Genomic DNA, 20,433 nt, shown 5'->3' with positions numbered 1-20,433 from the left:
AAACCTGCAGCAGCAAGAGCCAGCCAGACTAAAGGAGGCCCTTGTTCCCATGCCTGACTGCAATACGACCAAACATATTTTGTGTATTTACTTTACAGCTAAACTTCACCCTAGGTGCTGAACCTTTGACTGCTGTTTTTTATCAACCACACGGCAAAGCTTTTTTTCATGGAACAGCTGACACAAGCAGGAGGCACTCTGCAGCAAGACAGCTTATTCCTGGCATAGCTTTCCCACATCCTGGCCCCCATTCCAGCAAGTGTGTGCCACCCCTTCCTACCTGTCGTCCTTCCAGCTCAATCTGGAAGTTTTTTGCCGACTCCTGGGTCACCCGCCCTCCGAAGTCCAGCTGGTAGACTTGTGTTGCCTCGTTCCACAGTGGTTGCTTGTTGGCCATCACATACACAAAGCCTTGGCTTCCCAGTCGCCCATCCTCCTTCTCACTGGCCTTCCGGCACTTGAATTCATCCAGCTCGCTGGCTGTCCTTAAACTCCTTTTAGTTTTCCAACCCTTTTTACTGCCCTGGCTCTGGTTCATCAGTTCATCTCCGCTGATAAAAAGCTCCGGCTCACTCTCTGAACTGTCCTGAAACTCATTTGTCTTGTTTAGTTTCTTGGACTTCAGTTGATCTTTTTGGCTCTTGACCTTCTTCTTCTCCCTCCCCAACCGAGGGCTGGCTATCAGTGAATTGAAGTCAGTCAATGTCCTTGCCTCCTTTTTGACCTTGCCCTCCGTGATAGCCTGCACATTTCCTTCCTCAGCTCGACTGTCCAGGCGTTTGCGGCTCTTCTTGCCAAATTTGTCTGTCCTTTGAGGAACAGGGCTTTCTGTCAAGGAGAGCACCTCCTGGAAGGTGTCTGCCGTCTCCACCATCACCTCTGTGCCCACGTGGCCCTGCAGCTCTGCTGGCGGGGGAGACATCACCGGCTTCTCCACCACGAGGAGCGGCTTGGGGGGCAAGGTGCCCTGGGGGTTCTGCACGGGTGGGCAGGCGCCGTAGGAGCTCCAGGGGTGCAAGGCGATTGGTGGCAGCTGTAAACTAGAGCAAGTGCTACTTCCTGGGTACATGGGTGGCAAAGGGCAGTAGGGGAGATTGGATGGATAACCTGGCTGAAGCACAACTGTGGGCTCCTGCTGTGCAAACTGTGTTGGGGCCAGAGCTTCTTTGGGGGAGCAGGGGGCCTGCATTCCCTGAAGGGGTGGGGCACTGTAGCTTCCTGGGTAAGGTACTCCAACCCCATAACTCGTCTGAAAAGTGGCAGTGGGACTGGTTGGAGACTTGGGGGAAACAAATGGCACTCGAGACATATCCAGATGTTGAGCTTGGCCAATGATGAGCGGAGGAGGTTTTAGAGGGTTGGGCACTGAGCTCTGAGATGTCCTTTCCTGAGGAACCCATATCTCTTCACTCACCATAGGATCCCACTGGTACGGCGGCGGCCGTTTTACACTAAGGGTAGCCTCTGTCAAGGACACGGGTACGTGCCGCACTGATTTCTCCACGGGGCAGTGCTGAGAAAGGGCCTCATCCTCCGTGAAAGCGGAGTTGATATAATCTGCTCGGTCACGGGAATTGTCAGGCGGGCTCAGCAAGCTGTAGGAGGACTGGGAGGCCAGAGGCGAAGTACTGACAGAGTGAGCGATGACAGAGCTGTGTTGGGAGCCGCTCCCTGTGCTCAGATCTGGTCTCATGCCACCAATACTGGAGGTGCTGCTACCAGCATTGGCACCGGCGATGTTGCCCGTGCCGCCAGCGCTCGCACCGCTGCTGCTGCCGGCGCCGCCACTGCTGCACTGGCTGCAGGTGTACAAGGCTGTGGGCACTCTCTGCTGGTACTGTGCTGCCACAATGTTGCTCTTGGCCTTAGGGGGAAGTTGCAAGGTGGCTCTCTGACCATCCATCAGCTGAGCCATTTTCAGGGCTGCCTCTCTGCTGTTCCTCCGCAGAGTAGCGTGAATGATACTGCTGTCCAGCCTCTGCGCCATGCTTCTGCCCTGGGACAGCTGGCTGGCAATGTCAGGGTAGGGCGGCGGGTCCCCGCTCGGGATTGAGTAACGGGGGACCGTGAGCCGGTTCAAGGTGGCGCTGGCACAGGGTTGCTGCATCTTCTTCTCGGCAGCTGTGATGCGCAGGGTGGCGGAGCTGCCGGGGCCCGGCAGGGTGTAGGTGCTCTGGGCACAGAGCATCCTGGTGCGAGGCCGGCACACCTCCTCCACGTTCCCGCTGCTGTCGAACGTCGTTATCCGCTCGTACCCCAGGGGCGTCTGGTAGTGCCCCGCCGGGTAGAGGGAGAACTCCCCCTTCTTGAGGCAGAGATCGAGGGGCGGCTGCGGGGGGCCGGGCGGGGGCGGCAGGGCGGGGGCCGGCACGGCGGGGATGGTGCCGGGGTAGGGAGGCGGCGGGTTCATCTTGTTCAGCTGCAGCTCCGGAGCGGCCCCGAAGATGACGGCGTCCCCCTCTACCAGCGGGGGCCCGGGCCGCGGGGCCTTGGCCTTGGGCGGGGGCTCATGCTCGCGGTCGCCGTGGTCCCGCAGGTCGGGCAGGGCGATGGCGGGGGGCGCGGGGGGCGGCGGGGCCAGCGGCGGCGGGGCGGGCCGGCCCAGCTCCCCCACGGCCAGCGCCGCCGCCCCGGGGCCGGGAAAGCGGCCCGGAGCCCCCGGGAAGGGCCCCGGCCCCTCGCCCCCCGCCTCGGCCGGCGGGTTCGCCAGCACGTCCAGCTGCACGTTCTGGTTGGCGAGCAGCGACTGGACCAGGCCGATGCTCTGCGTGGGCGACATGGCCTGCGCCGAGCTGTGGATGGGCGCGATGGGGATGTTGACGGTGCAGGGCGGGCTGCTGGCGGGCGCGCCGGGGGCGCCGGGCACTGCAAGGACAACACAGAGCGTCACCGCCGGCCCGGCCTCGCCCCCGCCCCAGCACCCCTTCCTGCCACGGCTGGGCCGGGCCCGGGGCCTGCCCCTGCCACCGAGGGGCCTTTCCAACTATTTGCTACCTGTACGGACCCTGCTGCTCCCGGGAGGCGCTGCTACCTGTTCCCAAAAGCGGTGGGTCAGACCGCAGTGGAACACGTCAGCCAGCCCCTCTCCCGTGACTCCTGTCGCACAAGAGCTACTTGTAACAGCTGGAGATCAACTTTAAAGCCGCTTCCTGCGAGCGACACCTCAGAGGCCAAGTTCTGAGCGTGTTCTCAGCCTACACTGCGATCTCCATGGACTGTCACGGTATCAGCATCCACTCATCATCAGGTTTTAACTGCTTCTGCTCAAATCAATAAGATTTGCTAAATCAGGACTCACTAATTTTCAGGGAGGGACTTCTGATAGTAAATACATCAACAAACAAATAAATAAAAGAAGTGGAGGCTAAGAAAGTTGAAGACCTGCACTAAAGACACTGTATAATATCTAGTACAGGGTTCCTAGACTCAATGAGCTTGGGAGAGCTGGAGAACAGACAGTAGTTGGGAAAAGCTCAGTATAGGGGTTGACAAACCAATCAGCAAAGCAAAAGGAAGGAAGCTGAAACAGAGAGAGAGGAATATGATGGAATGAAATGCAGAAAAAACTTACAAAAGTTTTCAGCAGATTTGTAAGCAGAAAATGTGAGGAAATAGATGGTAAGCCAAAAAGATTCAGGAAGTGGGTACTGCAGTCAGGGCGACTGCAGCATTAATGTTTGGACAGGCTGCAATCAGAAATGTATAAAGAAGCACGTGTATATTAGGAAAAACTTCCCATATGTGGTGGCATGAAAAAGGGAAAATGTGGCAAGAAGCAATTCTCATAATTTTGAGCAGAAGCATGAAGAGTGCTCAATTGTTGCAGTTCCTTTTGCAAAAAGTGGTTGATTCCAATAGGAACTACCACTGAAAAGCTGGAGCAGGAAAATGAGGACACTGGATCCAAGCAGAAGTGCAGAAGTCAAGAAAGAACAAAACAGAATAAAGAGGGAAAACAGTAAATACTATATTAGAAATTCCAAGAGTATTTCAAGTTATTTTTTATTAAACTTCCTGTAAAAATCCCACAGAAATTGATAAGTGAGTTGTATCAGTAGGTTTGTGGAAAGAAAAGAGATAAGGATCTAGTGTCATATCCAGCTTTATATCCATATTTAAGTGTGCCAAAATCTGTGGACACCTCTTGATTTGCAAGACCAGATCATGTAAGAGATCCGTTAGTCAGGACTCCTCCAAATGCTGCCCAGTTCCTAATTAATTTTTAATTAAAATTCTAGTCATCTACCTATGCCCCATAATTACCTTTTCGGAATCATCAGGCTTTTATCAGCTTAAGTCATGAACATGGGAGGTGTACAGACAGCACTGTGGCTACACTGGCAAAATACTCACGGTAGTTTAGTTCATTCCTCCAGGGGAAGACCAAGAGCCAACCTTACCTGACCCTAAGGCAGTTCTGTGCTTGGCTGGCAGGCCATGCTTTCACCCTGATGCCTGCAGGCTTAGCAATTTAGCTGCCAGAGCCTGAGGTTTGATTGTTAGCTTGGCTTGAGCAACCCCAAATGTTGCTGTCTTTTTGCCTCATCCAACAAAATATCATTTGCTGTGGTGTTGCTTAATACTCCTGAGTGTTTAAATCCAATGTTTTCTTCATTTCTCCAATGGTTTTTAATTGATTAGTTTGCATACTTTGTAAGTTAAATCAATTCACTGTGCGTTAGTCTTGCCAAATCTTTACTGACTACATTAAAAAACACCTGACCCAAGTGTACCTCACTACGAACATTGCACTGTCCAAGAGCACTTTTCTACTAGGTTTTTTTAATCTATCATGTAATCATTATTTACCCTGCAATGCTTTTTCCTTTAGTATATGGTACTTTCTTTATATGCAGGCTTTAGAAAGGCTAGCCCCAAAAACATTTTTGAAGATTTAAGTAGCCACTGTTTACCAACAGAAATATCAGCTATTGATAGCTGATATAGCTAATGCAGCTATCAAAAATAAATTTTTAGAAGAAACTAGAAAGGAAAAAGTGCACAAGAGGAAGGCTGTTATGGAGGACAGGGTAGTATGATTCTTTTACTAGCCCTCTCAACAAGCTGTTACAAGAGTCTCAATTTTCTCTCTGTTTATGTGGTGTACCTGCAATTACAAGCACCATTTCATCTCTTAGTGCAGATTCAATACAATTTTCAGGAAGAGATGTGAAAATTTTGTATTAACTTTTTTCTATTTAGTTTTTATATTACTTTCTGACAGCTTGGACCATGTTTCATAATAGCAGACGTTGGGTGCTTCCTATTAATATTATATATACAGTCACCAAAGTGTCTTATTTTCTCCAGATACTATAGGTGAGTATCATGCAGACAGAAATTAAGCAAGCCAAGTCCCCCAGACTGTGAAAAAAATGGGCTTAATTTCAAACATACAAGTATTTCTTTAGAAGTCCAGAGGACTACTCTGATGCTTGGGTCAGACAAAAGCCTTGCTGCTGTCAGCAGCTGAAACCCTGGTCTGTAATAATGACAAAATTTCCATTTGTTTCAGTAGACTTTAGCACCGGTCTTTAATTGCTTTGCAGTGCTCACACTCCTTCCTCTTTAAAGGGTACTGGCATGACAGCCACTTCTATAGTTCCAAAAACCTGTGACCTGGCAACAGGAATCCCTCAGTGATATGAAAATTCTGAAAATGTTATTAATTTATCTTATTTTCTATTGTTTGTTAATTTTATTGACATCATGATTTTGTTTTGATTGGAGGAGGCCTTGAGTATGTCCAGTCCTTTCACCTCCCACATCACGTCACCTGCACCCAAATCTTCCCTGCACTGCTTAAATCTTCTGCTACCTTACATCTCAGAGAAGTGAAAAAATCTTACTGATCCTGCTTTGTTTATCAACCACTTTACTACTTCAGCCTCTTAGTAGTGATAAAAATCTAAATGAGCATTTATCTCTTCTCAAGTGGTGGCTGAGTTTTATGGGAACCTGCCCTCCAACCCAAGCTCCTATCAGCTGGCTGTGCTTTGATGCCCTCAGGTCTCAAGAACAGCCTGTATGGGTTTCCAACACATTCCAATTCTGTCCTATCAAGGTGCAGAATGCAAGGCTTCTGTCTGTGGAGAATTCCTAGCAAACTAAGATGAATTAGCAGATGACTAATTTCCCAATCAACTTGGAACTAAGGACCTCTTTATGCATTATATTTTCTACACATTATAGAAAACAAGGTCCATAATACGTATTAGCCTTATTCTAACTCAGTTCTACAGGAGCCCATCAGACTAAAAGATTTTGATTTGTGTTCACCAAAGGGGACCATGACACAACCAGCCTGACCTCCATCTAGCTTAACCCGTAGCACGGCAGCCCTCCAGCTCCTCCTTACCTGGTAAATCATCTTCGTCTTCACTGAAAACGTTTGGATTAAAGACAGGCATGTTAATGTAGTCCATTGAAATCTTCCGCACTTCTGGGAGATATATTGTCATCTGCCTGGGCTGCAGATGCAGCAAACTGGTTTTATATATTACTAGAGAAAGAATATAACAAGCAACAAAAAAGTCTGTTACACAAATAGCATGCAAAGCTAAGGAAGAAGCAATTCAAAGCAGACAGAAGGGATAGGAATATTGTTATTTACTGTATACGTGTGCAAGGGCGAGCCATTATCTGTCAAATCACTATGTAACACTTTGCATAAAAGGGATAAAAGTAATGGTTGCTTTCAGCTATTTCTCTTTAAATGGAAGCAGCATCTCTGTAATTAAATAATTAATTACTTCATCTTGTATTCACATCTATTTTTATGGGAGGAAAATACTTTTTTCCATTCTACTTTTGAAACTTTTCACCACAGGATGCTACCAACTTACAGGGGAAAACTGGAAAGCTCTCAGGAAGGAAATCTGCTGATAGCTACTACATACAAAGGAAACCCCCTGGGACCCAAACCATTGGAGACTGGGAGAACATTTGAAAGAATTATCATGATACTTTTACTCAACATCTATATGGTTCCCTATCTGCCACCAGCGGTGAGAGAATTAGAATGCCCTGTGGTCATTCAACTGCTGACAGCAGTCCATGTAGCCACAAAAACTATCCACATAAATCTGCACCCAGGGCACCTTTAAGTGGCCCAACTATATAATGCAACATGGGGAAAAAAAAGGTTTTCTAAAGGGCTCATTAAACTGCTAGACTTGTGTGAATACTTCAGAGATCAGCTCTGCGAGGTGGTACCCTGTTTTTCACCCAGCTTTTTTCCTTCCAACAGGACTGTTGGGTAGAACTGCCCCACCCAGAAAAAGGTTGATAGACAACTGCTGCTTTTAATGATGACTACCAGGTTACCAATGCTCCAGCAGGAGAACCGCATGATGAGGCTCTGCACTGACTCCAAGAACCTCGAGCATGAGGCTGTAATAGCTTTTTCATATAATTTGTACCTAAATAACTATAAAAACCTGACTTCTAAAAATACTTCTATTGCAGTAACTTAAAACCTATTATTTCTCCAGTCCTCTTGCAAAACACTTTTTTTATTTGTGTGGGTTTGGTTCAAATAAACTGTCAAAATGGAGGTCTGGGCTCAAACGTTAATTTACTGTTTTATTACAAGTGAGACTTTTAGCATTTTATCGATCATCTCATTATTGTGTTTATAGATTTTAATCTCCTTTAGTTATAGTGAATTTAATAAAATCTAATTCCCAGTGTTCACAGAAAATAAGTGCTTTGTTAAAGAAGCCTTTTGGTCACTTACAAAAAATCTCATGGCATAAGTTTCTCATTTGTTAGAAAGAATTTTTTGACACACAAAAAAATCAACCGTTGACTTTTACCTGCACCAAGGTTAGTTGGTAGGAAAGCAGCCAAACCCACAATTTTAAATTTGGTTCCCCAGATATTAGATGTGACCTGAGCAAGGTAGTTGTGCTGCAAAACAAAAACAAGATCATTTTTACCTGATAAAATCTGTATCAAGCTCTAATAAAAAACTGCAGAGCAATCAAGCCATTGCAGGTAATAATGCAATTTCAGTTTCTGTTGTTTTTATTGTATTGAAAAAGCCTGAAGTGCCTATGTAGCAACAGTTCTACTCAATCATTAAGAAGACTCATTCTGATATCTTAACACCATCAGAAATGATGTGTGCAACAGCCACAGGGTGATTAAAGGTATTGAAGATCTGAACAACACATAGTGGAGAAAGCCTGCTTAGTGAGAACAGGTCTGTTTTCTGGCACTTGCTGCTCCTGCCCAGCAGGACCATGGCTGTTCTGTATTTCAGAGAGTGATACACCCTGCCCGCTGGTTCTACGGTCATGAATCACTTTACAGAACAATAAACAAGACAGAAATTAATTACTCATAACAACAAACATATATTCCCCTGGAGCTCCTAAAGCAACTTCCCAAACCACTGTTGCCATGGTACACATATTATGGGTCTGCAAGACCAATAGATTTTTCTCAAAGGCCAGGAATTATGCTGCCAGTATCAGGAGCAGGATCTAAGCCTCAGGTCTTCTGCTGTATTCGAAGGGCTTTTGGTCCTATCTCCCTGTAACTGCTCTGGAATTTTTCATAAAAAGGAAAAAGCAAAACAAGAGAGCAGAAAAAACCAAACCAGACAAAAGAAAATTAGAAGAACACAGCCTGTTATTAATGAAATATACAACCTAGACAGTTTTACAGCCTGCTAAGTTTCATTTACCCAGAGGATATGAACACCACAAAGAGCACAAAGTGGTAATTCCTTTTCTTCCTTCCAATTAAGACTGTTTCACATTAATTATGAAACAGATCATGTGGTCCTCTGAAGCAAACGTTTCCTTATCTCTGCAATCCCTAGCAATGCAGAGAATTATGGTGGCATTAAGATGACTCTGAGAACTGATGAAGTGTTTTCACATACACTTTCAAAAAGCCAACAACATCACTTAGAATAAAACTGTTCACGTGGATTCACACTGACGAAAGTAAGTGGTCCTGGTACTTACCAAACAACACCTGATACTCCACTGGCACTTTTGAACATTAGTACTGAACTGGAAGATGCAGTTCTCTCATTCTATCCACTTATTGTAATTTAATGAAAACTTTTATTGCTGATCATTGGATCTCTACCACAACATGCTGTCTTGTGAAAGAAATGCATTCGAATCAGGTATAGTAACAATGTGCACAATACCTGAGTGATATCTTCTAAAGGAAATTCTCTTCGTGTCAGGCTTGGTGAACCAATAGAGGGTTTCCTTATTGGTAGCCTTGGTGATCTTGAGATCTCCTGTGCAGCTCGTGACATCTTTGGAGATTTGCGAGCTTCTATATTGATCCTGCAGGTAAAGCAATACTTAGAAACAGCAATGGGCAAGCTAAAATGCACAAAACTCATGTCTTTGAATGGAAAGATGTAAGAAGAAGAGAACTGGTAGGTAGGATGTCCTCAAAATGACTAATAAAAGACTGTAGAGCCTACAGGATAGAGAATTATGGGTCAAATCTGAAGACACAGAAGACCTGACATACCTGCAGTAAATCCTGCTGGATGCTTTCTAGTTAATCTAACAAAGCTTACAGCAGTTCTGCCAGATACCATATATCTTCCACTAATCCCTAAAAGGTGTAGAGATGAATGATCTCATCTGTGCAGACTTTGAGCAAAGTCCCAAGAAATCAGAACATGACACCTCAGCTGACAGATTTTCACATTAGTGTACATCAAACCAAGGCTCCACAAATGTTGTCAGTGTTCTTACCCTAAGCCAAAAGTTATTTCTACCTCCCACTATACAAGGCAGGGGGCAGTCAAGATGACCAGCTCAAGTACCTAAAGAGCTCGCTGGCAGAAATGCAACAAACAAAAATAAGAAACAGTCTGTTTGAAGGAAATATATTCCATGGTGGCAAGAGAGAAAAAAAATGCGGAAGAATTTATAAAATCTTTCTTTGAGACTGCCCAGGGAGAAGATGTGCTCTATTGTTTCCCATTACATTTTGTCCCAGAAGTCTTCCCCGAAGTCGAACTCTATGCCAATCTCTGAGATCACCCCAGAACTACACCCTGTAGAGGATCCCAATCTTACAGAGAATTCCTATGTGGCCAAAGGAGTTTACTTTTCATTTTACAAGGTGTCAAGAGAGGGAAGGAGAGGCAGGGGAGGAAGGGAGGAAGAGAGGCCACTTGGGGAAAAAGAAGAAGAAACAGCCAAGACATTATTACCTGGGGAGTTTAGGTGATTTGCTAGCTCGACTGATTTTTGGAGATTTCTTTGCTGCCCAGTCGTCGCTGAGTTCGATATCGCTGGAGTCAGAGCAGTTGCAGCTGTCAATCACAGTGGAAATCAAGCTGTTTCCATAGATTTCATCTATCAAGACAGGCCCCAGAAAATTTAAGTGATGCTTCAGAAAACTGGTATAAATTATAACTCTCAGTCATCAGAAGCATAAACCTGATCCACAGGCAGCAGTTGAAATAAAAAGAGGAAAATTAAATGTTCTCCACTCTGCCTTCAAACTCCAAATTTCTAATGGTTTGAACTTAAGTGAACTTGATTCAGAGGGATGAATACCATTCAAGTGACTTTGAAATTGAGACTAAAGAATATTTTCTACTAATGAGCAATCTATTTTCCATTGCTCAGAATACAAGAAGTTCTCTTCTGTAAAACAGAAGGCAGCAGGGTATAATTTCAGAAGCTTCTAGGTCACGCTAAAGGTTTTTTTGACTTCAGAAAAAAATATCAGCTGCCACCATCCATGTTGCATATATGCATTTTTTAAAATTCTTGAGGATTTAATGTCCAAAGTATTGCTAAATCATTTTTATACAGAGCAACAACTGAATTCTACCTGCTTTCCCATCTGTTTTGGGATCCATGATGACAAACTCAGGCCGCAACTTGCTGATGCGACGTCCTTTCAGGATGGGCACCAGTCCCCCAAGGTATTCCAGGTACAGAGTATAACACGGACCACCGACCTCCGGGTCATCTTCCGTCCGCTTCATGGTGCAGTGAAGCCGCTCGTTACCAGCTGTTGGGTAGCTGACAAAATCTCTCATATTGTTTGGGTCTGGGATGGGAGGCTTAATCAAACAGAGGAAGGAAAGAGAGAGTTTCTAATATTGGCTGGGGTTTTGTTTTGTGGTGACTTAATCCCAACACAACTAACTGAACTTGAACACAACTCTAATTTGGCAGGTGAAGATTAGTACAGGTTACTTCATGAGTTATGCAGGACACACATGCAAGACAGAGTGGCTGTGTGTTACTTAGTTAGTTTTACACAGAAAACAAAAACTAAGACTAGTTACATCAAAAAGGAAGGTTGAACCTGTGGTCAGAGCACTGAATGAGACAACAAATCTGTCTTCAAGTTCCAGCTCTTACCAGAAACTTCTTTTTGAACTTGAGTAATGTGGTCAAGTATCAGAGTATCTTGTCTCTTGCAGGCCCTCCAAGTGAACCTGGACACTCAGATCCCATTCCTGGTTAGTATTGGTACATGCTATGCCACTATGCTACAATGCTGTCAACTCTGAAAGCAGCTCGTACTTTTTATGTCACTTCCAAGCACTTCTCCCATCCTAGCCAAGGGCCTGTTTGTGTGCCATGTAGAGAAATACAAGCACAAAGCTTGGGTTACTTTGCCCTGTTGCCAGCACACTGTATTGATCCATAAAAAATTCAGTCCTAAAGCAGTAGGGATCTTTTGTCTAGGACAATATAGCCTGTGAGACACAAATACTATTCATGTGTATAAGTTAACAGAGTTTCTTTCAAAATGAAAATGTAAGAAAAAAAAGGTAGGGAAAAAAAATAGGCTTCCTTAACTTGGCAAATGGGTATAGGCTGAGTGACCTGTAATCAATCTGGAGGGGGAAGAGGAATGTACACAGGGAAGAGGGAGCCTTGCCCAGCACTGAAGGCATGGCTGACAACACAGGCTGAGTGGGTGACTGGGGATGAGCCAGGGTAAAGTGTAAGTGCTGACGAGGCTCCAGAAACACCCATGGAACAGGACAGGCACAGGGCTTCTGGAAACCGTGCTTCCACCTCTCAGCTACGCAGGGCCACAACTGCTCTGCATCCTGGCATCTCCTCTAGGAGGTGACACAAGGGCCATGGCACTGATGTGTCCCTGTACTGCCCTCTGATCCCCACCAGGGCTCCCAGCCAACTGCTGCCTTCATCCAGCCCATCCAGTCCCCTCCTCTGCCTTCCCTGACAGCCAGGAAATTGTCACTGATGCTCCAGAGAGGGGTGGCTCTGGAGCAACATGGAAAACATCCTGGGGACAAGGTTGGAAAGAACTAGAAAGAACTGTAGACTTCCAGTCTGAAAAACGCTCTATATCTTTGGAGATCCAGGAGTTATGGTTACAGCAAGGCATTCATTGTTCTTTGACAAATGAAATAATTTACAGTTGCACAAACTGCCCTGCACCATCCAAATGGAACCATGCTGAATTATTATTTTGTATGCATAAGTTGTTCTCATTTAAGCTGGGCCAGCCCCACTGATCTCAAATTAGTTGTTCTAGCTCTGCATTGTTTTAACAAGGACCTCTGGCTCAAGAGACTGCTGTAACATATACACAAAAAGTCACAAAAATGTATCTTTGAATGTCAAGCATTTACCAGCTAATGCTCTGGTTTATAGGCTGTGATAAGCAGCTTGGAAATCCTAAGATGTTACTGAGGGCAAAACCATGAAACAAAGAGGTTGTGCAGATGATTCTACTCGTGGTACAGGAAAGGGTGTGATACCTGGTTCATTATTCCATAGCACTGTTGGAGCAGTAAGATTAGCAGAACTCACTGTTAGTAGAAATGTTTGGGCAGCCCCAGGTCTTAAGCCTAACCTTCCTGGCGATATAAGCACTCATATGACATGTACAGGGGCTACAGTTTTACTCCTGTGAATCCTCCCCAACCGTGACAGAGTATTATCACCAGCGTGAGCTTCTTCAGAAGTCTCTGTGAGTCACCAGCACATTTTACCCTCGTAACATACTTGGAAAGGCCATCTCCATGGAATAATGCAGAGCAGCATGTGTGAGCTCTCTTTTCAGATTTCTAATAGGCACCAAATGCATCAGTGAGGTCTTGAAGAGAATACGAAAGCTTTTGAAATGATAAAATCTTATAATTTAGCCGTTGCCACTTAGGAGCACCACGGAGGGGGGAGATCTAGCAACACTTCCTTCTTTCTCTTTCTTTTTACCTTGATGGTTGGTATGAAGGCAGTGGTGAGGTATGAGCAGAGCCGAGGGGGCAGGGTCAGCTTGCTGATGTCCTTGTCATCACGCAGACAGCTGGCGATGGTCTGCTGGCACAGCAGCTGCAGACTGGAGACCCTGTGCTCCACTCTGACGACGTAGAGCGCGGGCCCAGAAGCCATCAGCAGGCGGGAATCCCTGTGACCCCAACAGATCGAGATGATGGGACGCTGCAGGAAGAGCACAAGGACACAGCTTCACAAGATTTTGTGCAAAAGATCTTTTTCCAGGATGGCTGCACAACAAGTCATCACATGAATTCAGCACCAATCACATTAGCCTAAGTCTTCCAAAAACTTAAGAGTGCCCACCACTGCCCACAGAAGAATGATGTGAACATTTTAAATCATCCAAAACAGCAGTTGATGTTTATTCAGTGCTTTCTACTCAGGATGCTCAAAGCTCTTCACACAAGGAATCAGCTACAAAATCACTAGGATAAGTGATTTTAAAGACAGAGGGTATTGAGATGCGGGGTCTTTTGATGTCCTATCCAAATGATTTATTCAGTCATTTAATCAGTCCTCACCCACTGGTAACAGCTCATATTTTACAACTGAAAAGTTAAATTATATGCCCAGAGACACTTAAAAAACAAGTGGAGAAAACCCAATCAGCTTTCTTGTCTTGTGCCAAGTCTTCTGCTGCAGCGTCTCCTTTGAACTATTCCCAGAGGAACTGAACTGTGAAAGAGCACCAGGAAGGCAACAGAGAATGGCCTTTTGTCTTCTACTTGTCTACGCTCAGAAATGTCCAAATCAGACAGTAAAAACAGGAGTGAGGGCCAACTGGTACTAAATGTCACAATATGGAACAGAATAATGATAAACAAACACTGCTGCTTAGGACATTTATTTCCTGCTTGCAATGAGCTCCCTAAACTTTCCTTCTAAATCCCATCTCTTTTTTTGCCACGTACCAATCTGTTGTGACCTCCTCTAGCCCTATCATCATTACTTTTGCCCTTAAGTGTTACTTGCATCCACCTGTCATCTCTTGTTTTCTGTGTAACAAAGCACCTGTATTTGCTTATATACACACACATCGTGTGGTTTTTCAATCCCATCTGCTACCTCTGTGCAAATAAACAACACAGAGTAAAGATGAAACTCTAACTCCATGAAGAATACTATACAGCAGCCTGTCATCAGCAAACTGCAAAAGATTTACTCCTTTCTGTGAAGGTCTTCCTTGTTTTTACCATCTGTGACCCTGAGAAGTTTAAGCAAGCATGTTTTTAATCTAAATTATGAACTGTATTTATTGAAAATACATTGTATCTTTGGAATATCTTTTCACAAGAAGACAGGGTCAAGACTCCTCTATTAGCAGTATGGTACCCAGATAGGAGGGTTAGATCAACCCAGAGGTTACTCATTTGGTCTGGAGAAAAAGCCTCCCTTCCATTTACAAATTCAAGATGCTTAAAGGCGAGTAACTGGGAAAAGATGTTTCTGTGTGACTGATATGAAGCAAAATGCAGCTGGCATAGCACTATATCAATGTTTATCATCAAGATAAAGCATTGGATGAAAAACCTTTTCACTGAAGAGATCTTCCCTACTATGTCACCTTATTCTAGGTTTAAATTTCAAGGAAAATACTGGTTTTACAGTAGGAGGAATGAAGGATGAATTTTAATTACATCTAGACAATACCACACACACACCTCCATGAAGGCACAAATCTTCAGGCTGACTGATGTGCAAATAGAAAGCAGCAACATGTGAGCCTTGTGATTTTCACAGTAATTGCTGAATGCATTTTGTAGTGGAGAACTTCACAAGAATTGAGAAATCCTTTGTGCACCATCAATAATTCTACATGGCTTGTCATAACCATAATCTGTGGGATACAGCCTTACATTTGAGGAGAGGTCACATGAAGTATCCCCTACCAATTGGTATTTTCATGATTTGTGAGTGTGGCTCAGCCCTTGCACTGTCTGCAGCAATGAGCCAGATCAAGCTGCTTACCAAACAAATGCCATTGGAAAAGCACTGGCACAAGGTAGGTACCTGCCACATCTGCTATGTGACAGCCTGAGAACAGCACAGTAGAAGTGACCTGACTCTCCCCAGGGGCTGAATCCCAGCATAGGCAGCACTATCCACCTGATCATTCCTGTGGGATCCAAAGTGCATCCTGCTGTTCACCTTGCATCAGCTTACTCATAAACACAGTGAGGGAACAAACAAGTGTGTGACTTGGCACACAAATGTTTATTTGTTGGATAGACTTTAATGTCAGAAGAGAAGTCTAATATCCCAGCTATCATAATCCAGTACAGACCGGATGTCTCATACTGCAGCTATTATAACCCAATATATCACACCCAGGTAGGACATTCTTCATCCAAATAGAGTTAAATAAAACCATCTCTTTCCTCAGGTTACTGCTGCACATGGAGAACATCAGAGGTGCAGACAGCAGCAGTGCAAGAGCCTTTGCAATCTAAAACACAGTCTCAAGGAAAAGGCTTTTCAAAGCTTTGAAACATGGGGTGGGACCTCTGGCAACACAGCACTGTGGAGCTCCGAAGAGCAGAAAGTCAGAAGCTGAAAACTTCACCACCGTTTCCCAACAGGCAACCATAATTCAGTCACCTTCTAAACTTCTCAGTGTATGATGCTCTTATATTCTGTTTATGAATGTATATGCAAACAATATGTGAGTGGGTGCATGTTTAAACAAACACACATACAATACCTGCAAGTGCTGTTCTGTTTGTAAATCATGACATTTCTACTCTTCCATTTGTACAGTTAGCCTCCCCACACACCTTATTATGCCTTAATATCTTCAACCTCAACAAAGAGCACTTGCACCACACCACCAGACATGCCTTGCCTTCCTTTTTCTAAAATGGTCAGACCCTTGGTGCTCCTCCAGCCCAATATTCTGCAAAATTTAACTTACAGTGAAGGGCTGAGACTTCAGATGAGCTTCAGGGAAAATTAGCCTGTCATTACAGGCTTGGAGAAATAAAAGATCACCCAAATGCCAGATCTGACCTGACCTTTAAAGTACTGCTCCAATAATATTTTTCAATAACTATGCTTCCTAGTCTTTCCCTTGCTGGACGAGGGATATGAATCAATTACTGCAGCAGGTCAGTTATGAGCTGGCCACAGCTTTCTTTTCAAACTCTACTGAGAAAAAACAATTGACCTCCAACATCCAACACAAAAGTACTGCTCCTCATAAAACATCCACTTATTTCAACTGTTTTAGCAAAACAAGGAAGGACAAAAGTTGTTGTATGCAAATTGTAGTTGTATCCAAAAGTTGTTGCAACCATCTGTTACAAAATGAACAAGCAGACTCTAGGACAGAAGAATTTTATTTTCCATGTTTGCACAGTTGGGGTTTTTTTCTGCTAGGAACAAAGAAACATAGCTACAAATATAACATGAGAATTTCTAATCTCACTTTGCATACAAAATTAGCATCAGGTTTTGAAAAATCTCAGCATAAACTGGAAATACCTGAATGAATTCCAGGGTTTAATTGCCAACATGTAGCTCTATGACAATTATATATTAGAAACCATTGGCTAAAACACAAGAAAAAAAAAAAAGATGCTTTATCAGGAGAAATACTGACTGAAAACACATCTCAGCAAGTGACCAACAAGGAGCTCTTTTGCCATTTCTTTCCAAGTGGGCTTGAAAGTGAGCTACAGCTACTCAAATCTGTACCCTCAGCTGGGATGTTGATTCCCCTTAGAAAAGCAGGCAGGAACGGATATTCCCACTCAAAGCTTTGTGGTTGCTTCTTATAAGGCTCTACTGTCTCTCTTACAGGAGAGAACATAATTTATATACATTCCACACTTGTATGCAGTTCAGCCAATGAAAACATTGCTCTAGCTGATTCTTGCTGCCTGCCTTGCGCTCAGAAATCCTGAGCCATGGGGTCTGCCTGCTGCTTGAACTAATCCCTTGTTTGTTGGCACTGGGACTCCCACTGGTAATGAAATAAAAATAGTATTCCACGGCAGAAAGCCCAGGAACTAGCAGGACTTTTCTCAGGAGGAAGAACACAACTGCAACACAGTATCCAGTGAGTGGTGTAAGTACATTGCTGGCTTGCTCTCACTGCAGGCTGCTGATGCGGAGATGCACACTCTTCCCTCTCAGAGACAAGCTGAAAGGTGCAAAGGCTGCAGTGCCCGCCTGGCTCCTGTGAGCTGTGTGTGCACACCTCTGTGCTGCCAGAGCCTTCATGGATGGCTGTGGGAAAGCAACCTAACACTCCTTCATTCTTCTGCTCCTCATATTTACAGTGGGAAAAATATTAGCTGCTAAGAACTGATGGTGACAAATGATGAGAAATCTGCCACTGCTGTGGCCTGATATGATTTTTGATGTAATAAACTCTTATTTGATTTGCAGCTGTTTCTTATATCCTCTCTATTTCTACAGTATTTTTTAAGAAGTCAATACAACAAGATTCCATTTTAACAGAAAGAGTTGCTTAGAAAAGTGGCTTCAATTTCCAGTGCTGATCAAAATCCATTTTTGCAGCAGAGATGATCCTATGGCCTATATAAAGAACACAAATATCTTTATTGATATCCTAAAGCATGTTTCACCAGTTAGTTCTAAACTGTTGCTTTTTTCCTGTAAAATAATAAACTCTTCTTGAAGCTTTGTTGTTATCCCATAACAACTAAATAAAATTGATTTCAGGCAATATAAATGAAAGGCAACATTAATTCAGATGCAACAAACCTGAACGCTCTGTGTGAAATAAATGAAGAAAAGTAAGCAAGGTCTGCTCAGCTGAATAACATAAAAAGCAGCCTCTTCTTTCACAACCATTTGATCTGAATTAAACCTAAAATTGCACCTTTCTTCTCTAGCCTTTACAGAACTACCAGGTTTCTGCAGGATCATATAATCTTAAATCTATTCATTTAGATGCTGAGATATTTCTAGCAGAGAAGCAGTCTGTCAAATGCTGACAGCAAGCTGGTTGTCTTCTCAAAGACTTCTGGAAACTTCTTCCACAAAGATTTAGTCTTTGGCACACCACTTTGAATTAGGTTTAAAAATATTACACTGATAAACGTGGGGTTTTTACATTTAGTCTTGCTGTCTGTACCACATGTGAAGCTTAGTTCACTCTCAGCCTCCTTCACTGCACTCGAGATGTAATCTGTACTCACACCAGCTACACAGTGATATAAAACCTTAAAGTAATGTAAATTTACTGTAGAATTAAAGGTGTATGGAGAAAATCTGAATTGTAGCTTCTAAATCTGTGCTCTTGTAGCCCTGGTCCTCTCTGGGACATATTAAAAAAAAATCATAAAAATTGAAGAAGGGACCAAATATAGGCCACAAGATTGAACCATTAGAAAGAAAAAAATTCACAAGTTTGTTAAAGTTGGCAGTTAGATAATGTTGAAAAGATCCTGTAGGAGACTCCTGTTGAAAGTTCAGGAAGATATGAAGCATCTGTTTCCAATCAGAACCAGGTACAGTTGAGTAATATAATAAAGATCTGTCTGCACGTTAGATGAGAACTTCTAAAGTGACAGAACTGGGTTGCAGCATTTGGTAAACAATTTTAGCAGGACTATAAAACAGTCTTAAATGAGTTGACAATTCTCATCCCTGCTTGACGACAGGGAAAGGTTGTGAGTACCTACCAAACAAATGTAAGACATTAACATTCTTCCAATAAAAACATTATGACCAGTAGGGCAGCCTGCTGTTGCAGTCTTACTTTTAAATGTTGAAAAGCAGGACCATGAAAAAACAGGGCATATTTTTGTACCTCACACTGGTGTTCGTGGTGTATACAAGGACGGGTGTAATAAGAGGTAAATCAATAGTCTGTTTTTGAATAGTCACCAGCTGATCACCAGGCCTTAAGATATGCTCTCTGCATAGAATTCAGTTCAGTATTTGACCAGCCCTTACCTTTTCAGCTCTTTCCACTTTATTCCGCAAACACATCCTTGCAGGATGCCAGGCTGAAGCCCCAGAGCCAGGAACAGGAGAGACTCCTGCACTATGCCAACTGTACCACTCTGTTTATGAATGTTGTTTTCCAAGCAAAGCTACTGCCTCTATTTCAATACTTCTAAACAAGTGTGATTTCCCTATCTAGAGTTTTATAGTCAAACTAGCAAACTAGGTCTATGAACTATAAATTGCTACACTGAAGGTAAAAGCTAAAAGAGAGTTAATCCAATGAGACAGAGGATGCCAAAACCACACTAAAGCTGGAGAAGGCAGCATCTTGAAGGGATCCATGACAACAACAGTCATCATTGAGATGAGTTACCTGCAGTTCCCAAATCTATTCTGCCACTGGGGTTTGCAGTGACTTTATGTTCAGTAACATTCCAGCCAAGTTGCATATAAATCCTGTCATTCTTAGACTGAGTTTTGTTATAAACAATAAAATCTGTTTCCTGAATATCCTACCGAAGACAGGACAGACAGAAACAAAAACAGTTCCGTGTATTTTACTGACAAAATTTCAGATCTTTTGTGTCAAAGAATTGGGTCAGAGGACCACATAGAAAATCAATTTTGTACCTGTAATCCACTATTTCTTATGTTCGTGGTTGTTTTTTCTGGCTTTTATATTCAGAACAACATGCATAATCAATGTGCTTTTCCAGTCACATACTTGCTTCTTCATAAGAAAGGCTTCGCAGAAGAGCTCAAGATGAGGAAATTATTTTATTTTCTTTAATTGTTTTTTAGTTCAGTAACCAGTGATGAATCTTAAAAAATCCCATTATAAGGCTGGCTGCCGTGGTACAGAAAACTAATTAATTTACTCTGATGGATTTGTCATGAGACAAATTACTAGGACCATTGACTCACTCTCATCTTTGCACATACATCTTTGGAGCAGAGGCACATAACAGAAGTTACCAGCAATTTTTTTTGCAACAGTGGCTTTTATCTGGTTTTTCAGTAAACTAAATACTTAACCATGTTCTAGCATACCTGTCATTTAGCTGGTAATACTGCTAGACCAGCACTCAAATACATAGGAGAATAAAGTCCACATGAGCAGATACAGGTGTTCTTCTGAAAGACCCCTCACTTCCTCCTGCAGCTGAGTAAATATGAATTTAAATACACCAAATAAAGAGACTAAACACTGACTAATAAGACAAGAGGAGTGGCTCTCATTTTAGGT

At 43.6% G+C, this 20,433-nt stretch overlaps 1 protein-coding gene across 8 annotated transcripts in view; it reads right to left on the bottom strand.

The window, feature by feature from the left end:
* The window catches only part of TULP4 (TUB like protein 4), a 156,100-nt gene that overhangs the window by 12,420 nt on the left and 123,247 nt on the right, over positions 1-20,433 (bottom strand). For all 8 annotated transcript variants that reach the window (XM_063390202.1, XM_063390204.1, XM_063390207.1 and 5 more), the window contains 7 exons: positions 13,206-13,430; positions 10,831-11,065; positions 10,202-10,346; positions 9,170-9,314; positions 7,818-7,911; positions 6,359-6,502; positions 281-2,865 (listed from right to left, as the gene is read on the bottom strand). In XM_063390202.1, the coding sequence (XP_063246272.1) occupies positions 281-2,865; positions 6,359-6,502; positions 7,818-7,911; positions 9,170-9,314; positions 10,202-10,346; positions 10,831-11,065; positions 13,206-13,430 (3,573 nt within the window). The remainder of the gene's footprint in view (positions 1-280; positions 2,866-6,358; positions 6,503-7,817; positions 7,912-9,169; positions 9,315-10,201; positions 10,347-10,830; positions 11,066-13,205; positions 13,431-20,433) is intronic.

Source organism: Prinia subflava, chromosome 2, assembly GCF_021018805.1.
Source record: "Prinia subflava isolate CZ2003 ecotype Zambia chromosome 2, Cam_Psub_1.2, whole genome shotgun sequence".
NCBI lineage: Eukaryota > Metazoa > Chordata > Aves > Passeriformes > Cisticolidae > Prinia > Prinia subflava.
Note: the sequence above shows the minus strand (reverse complement) of the source record. Positions and strands in the feature narration are given on the sequence as shown.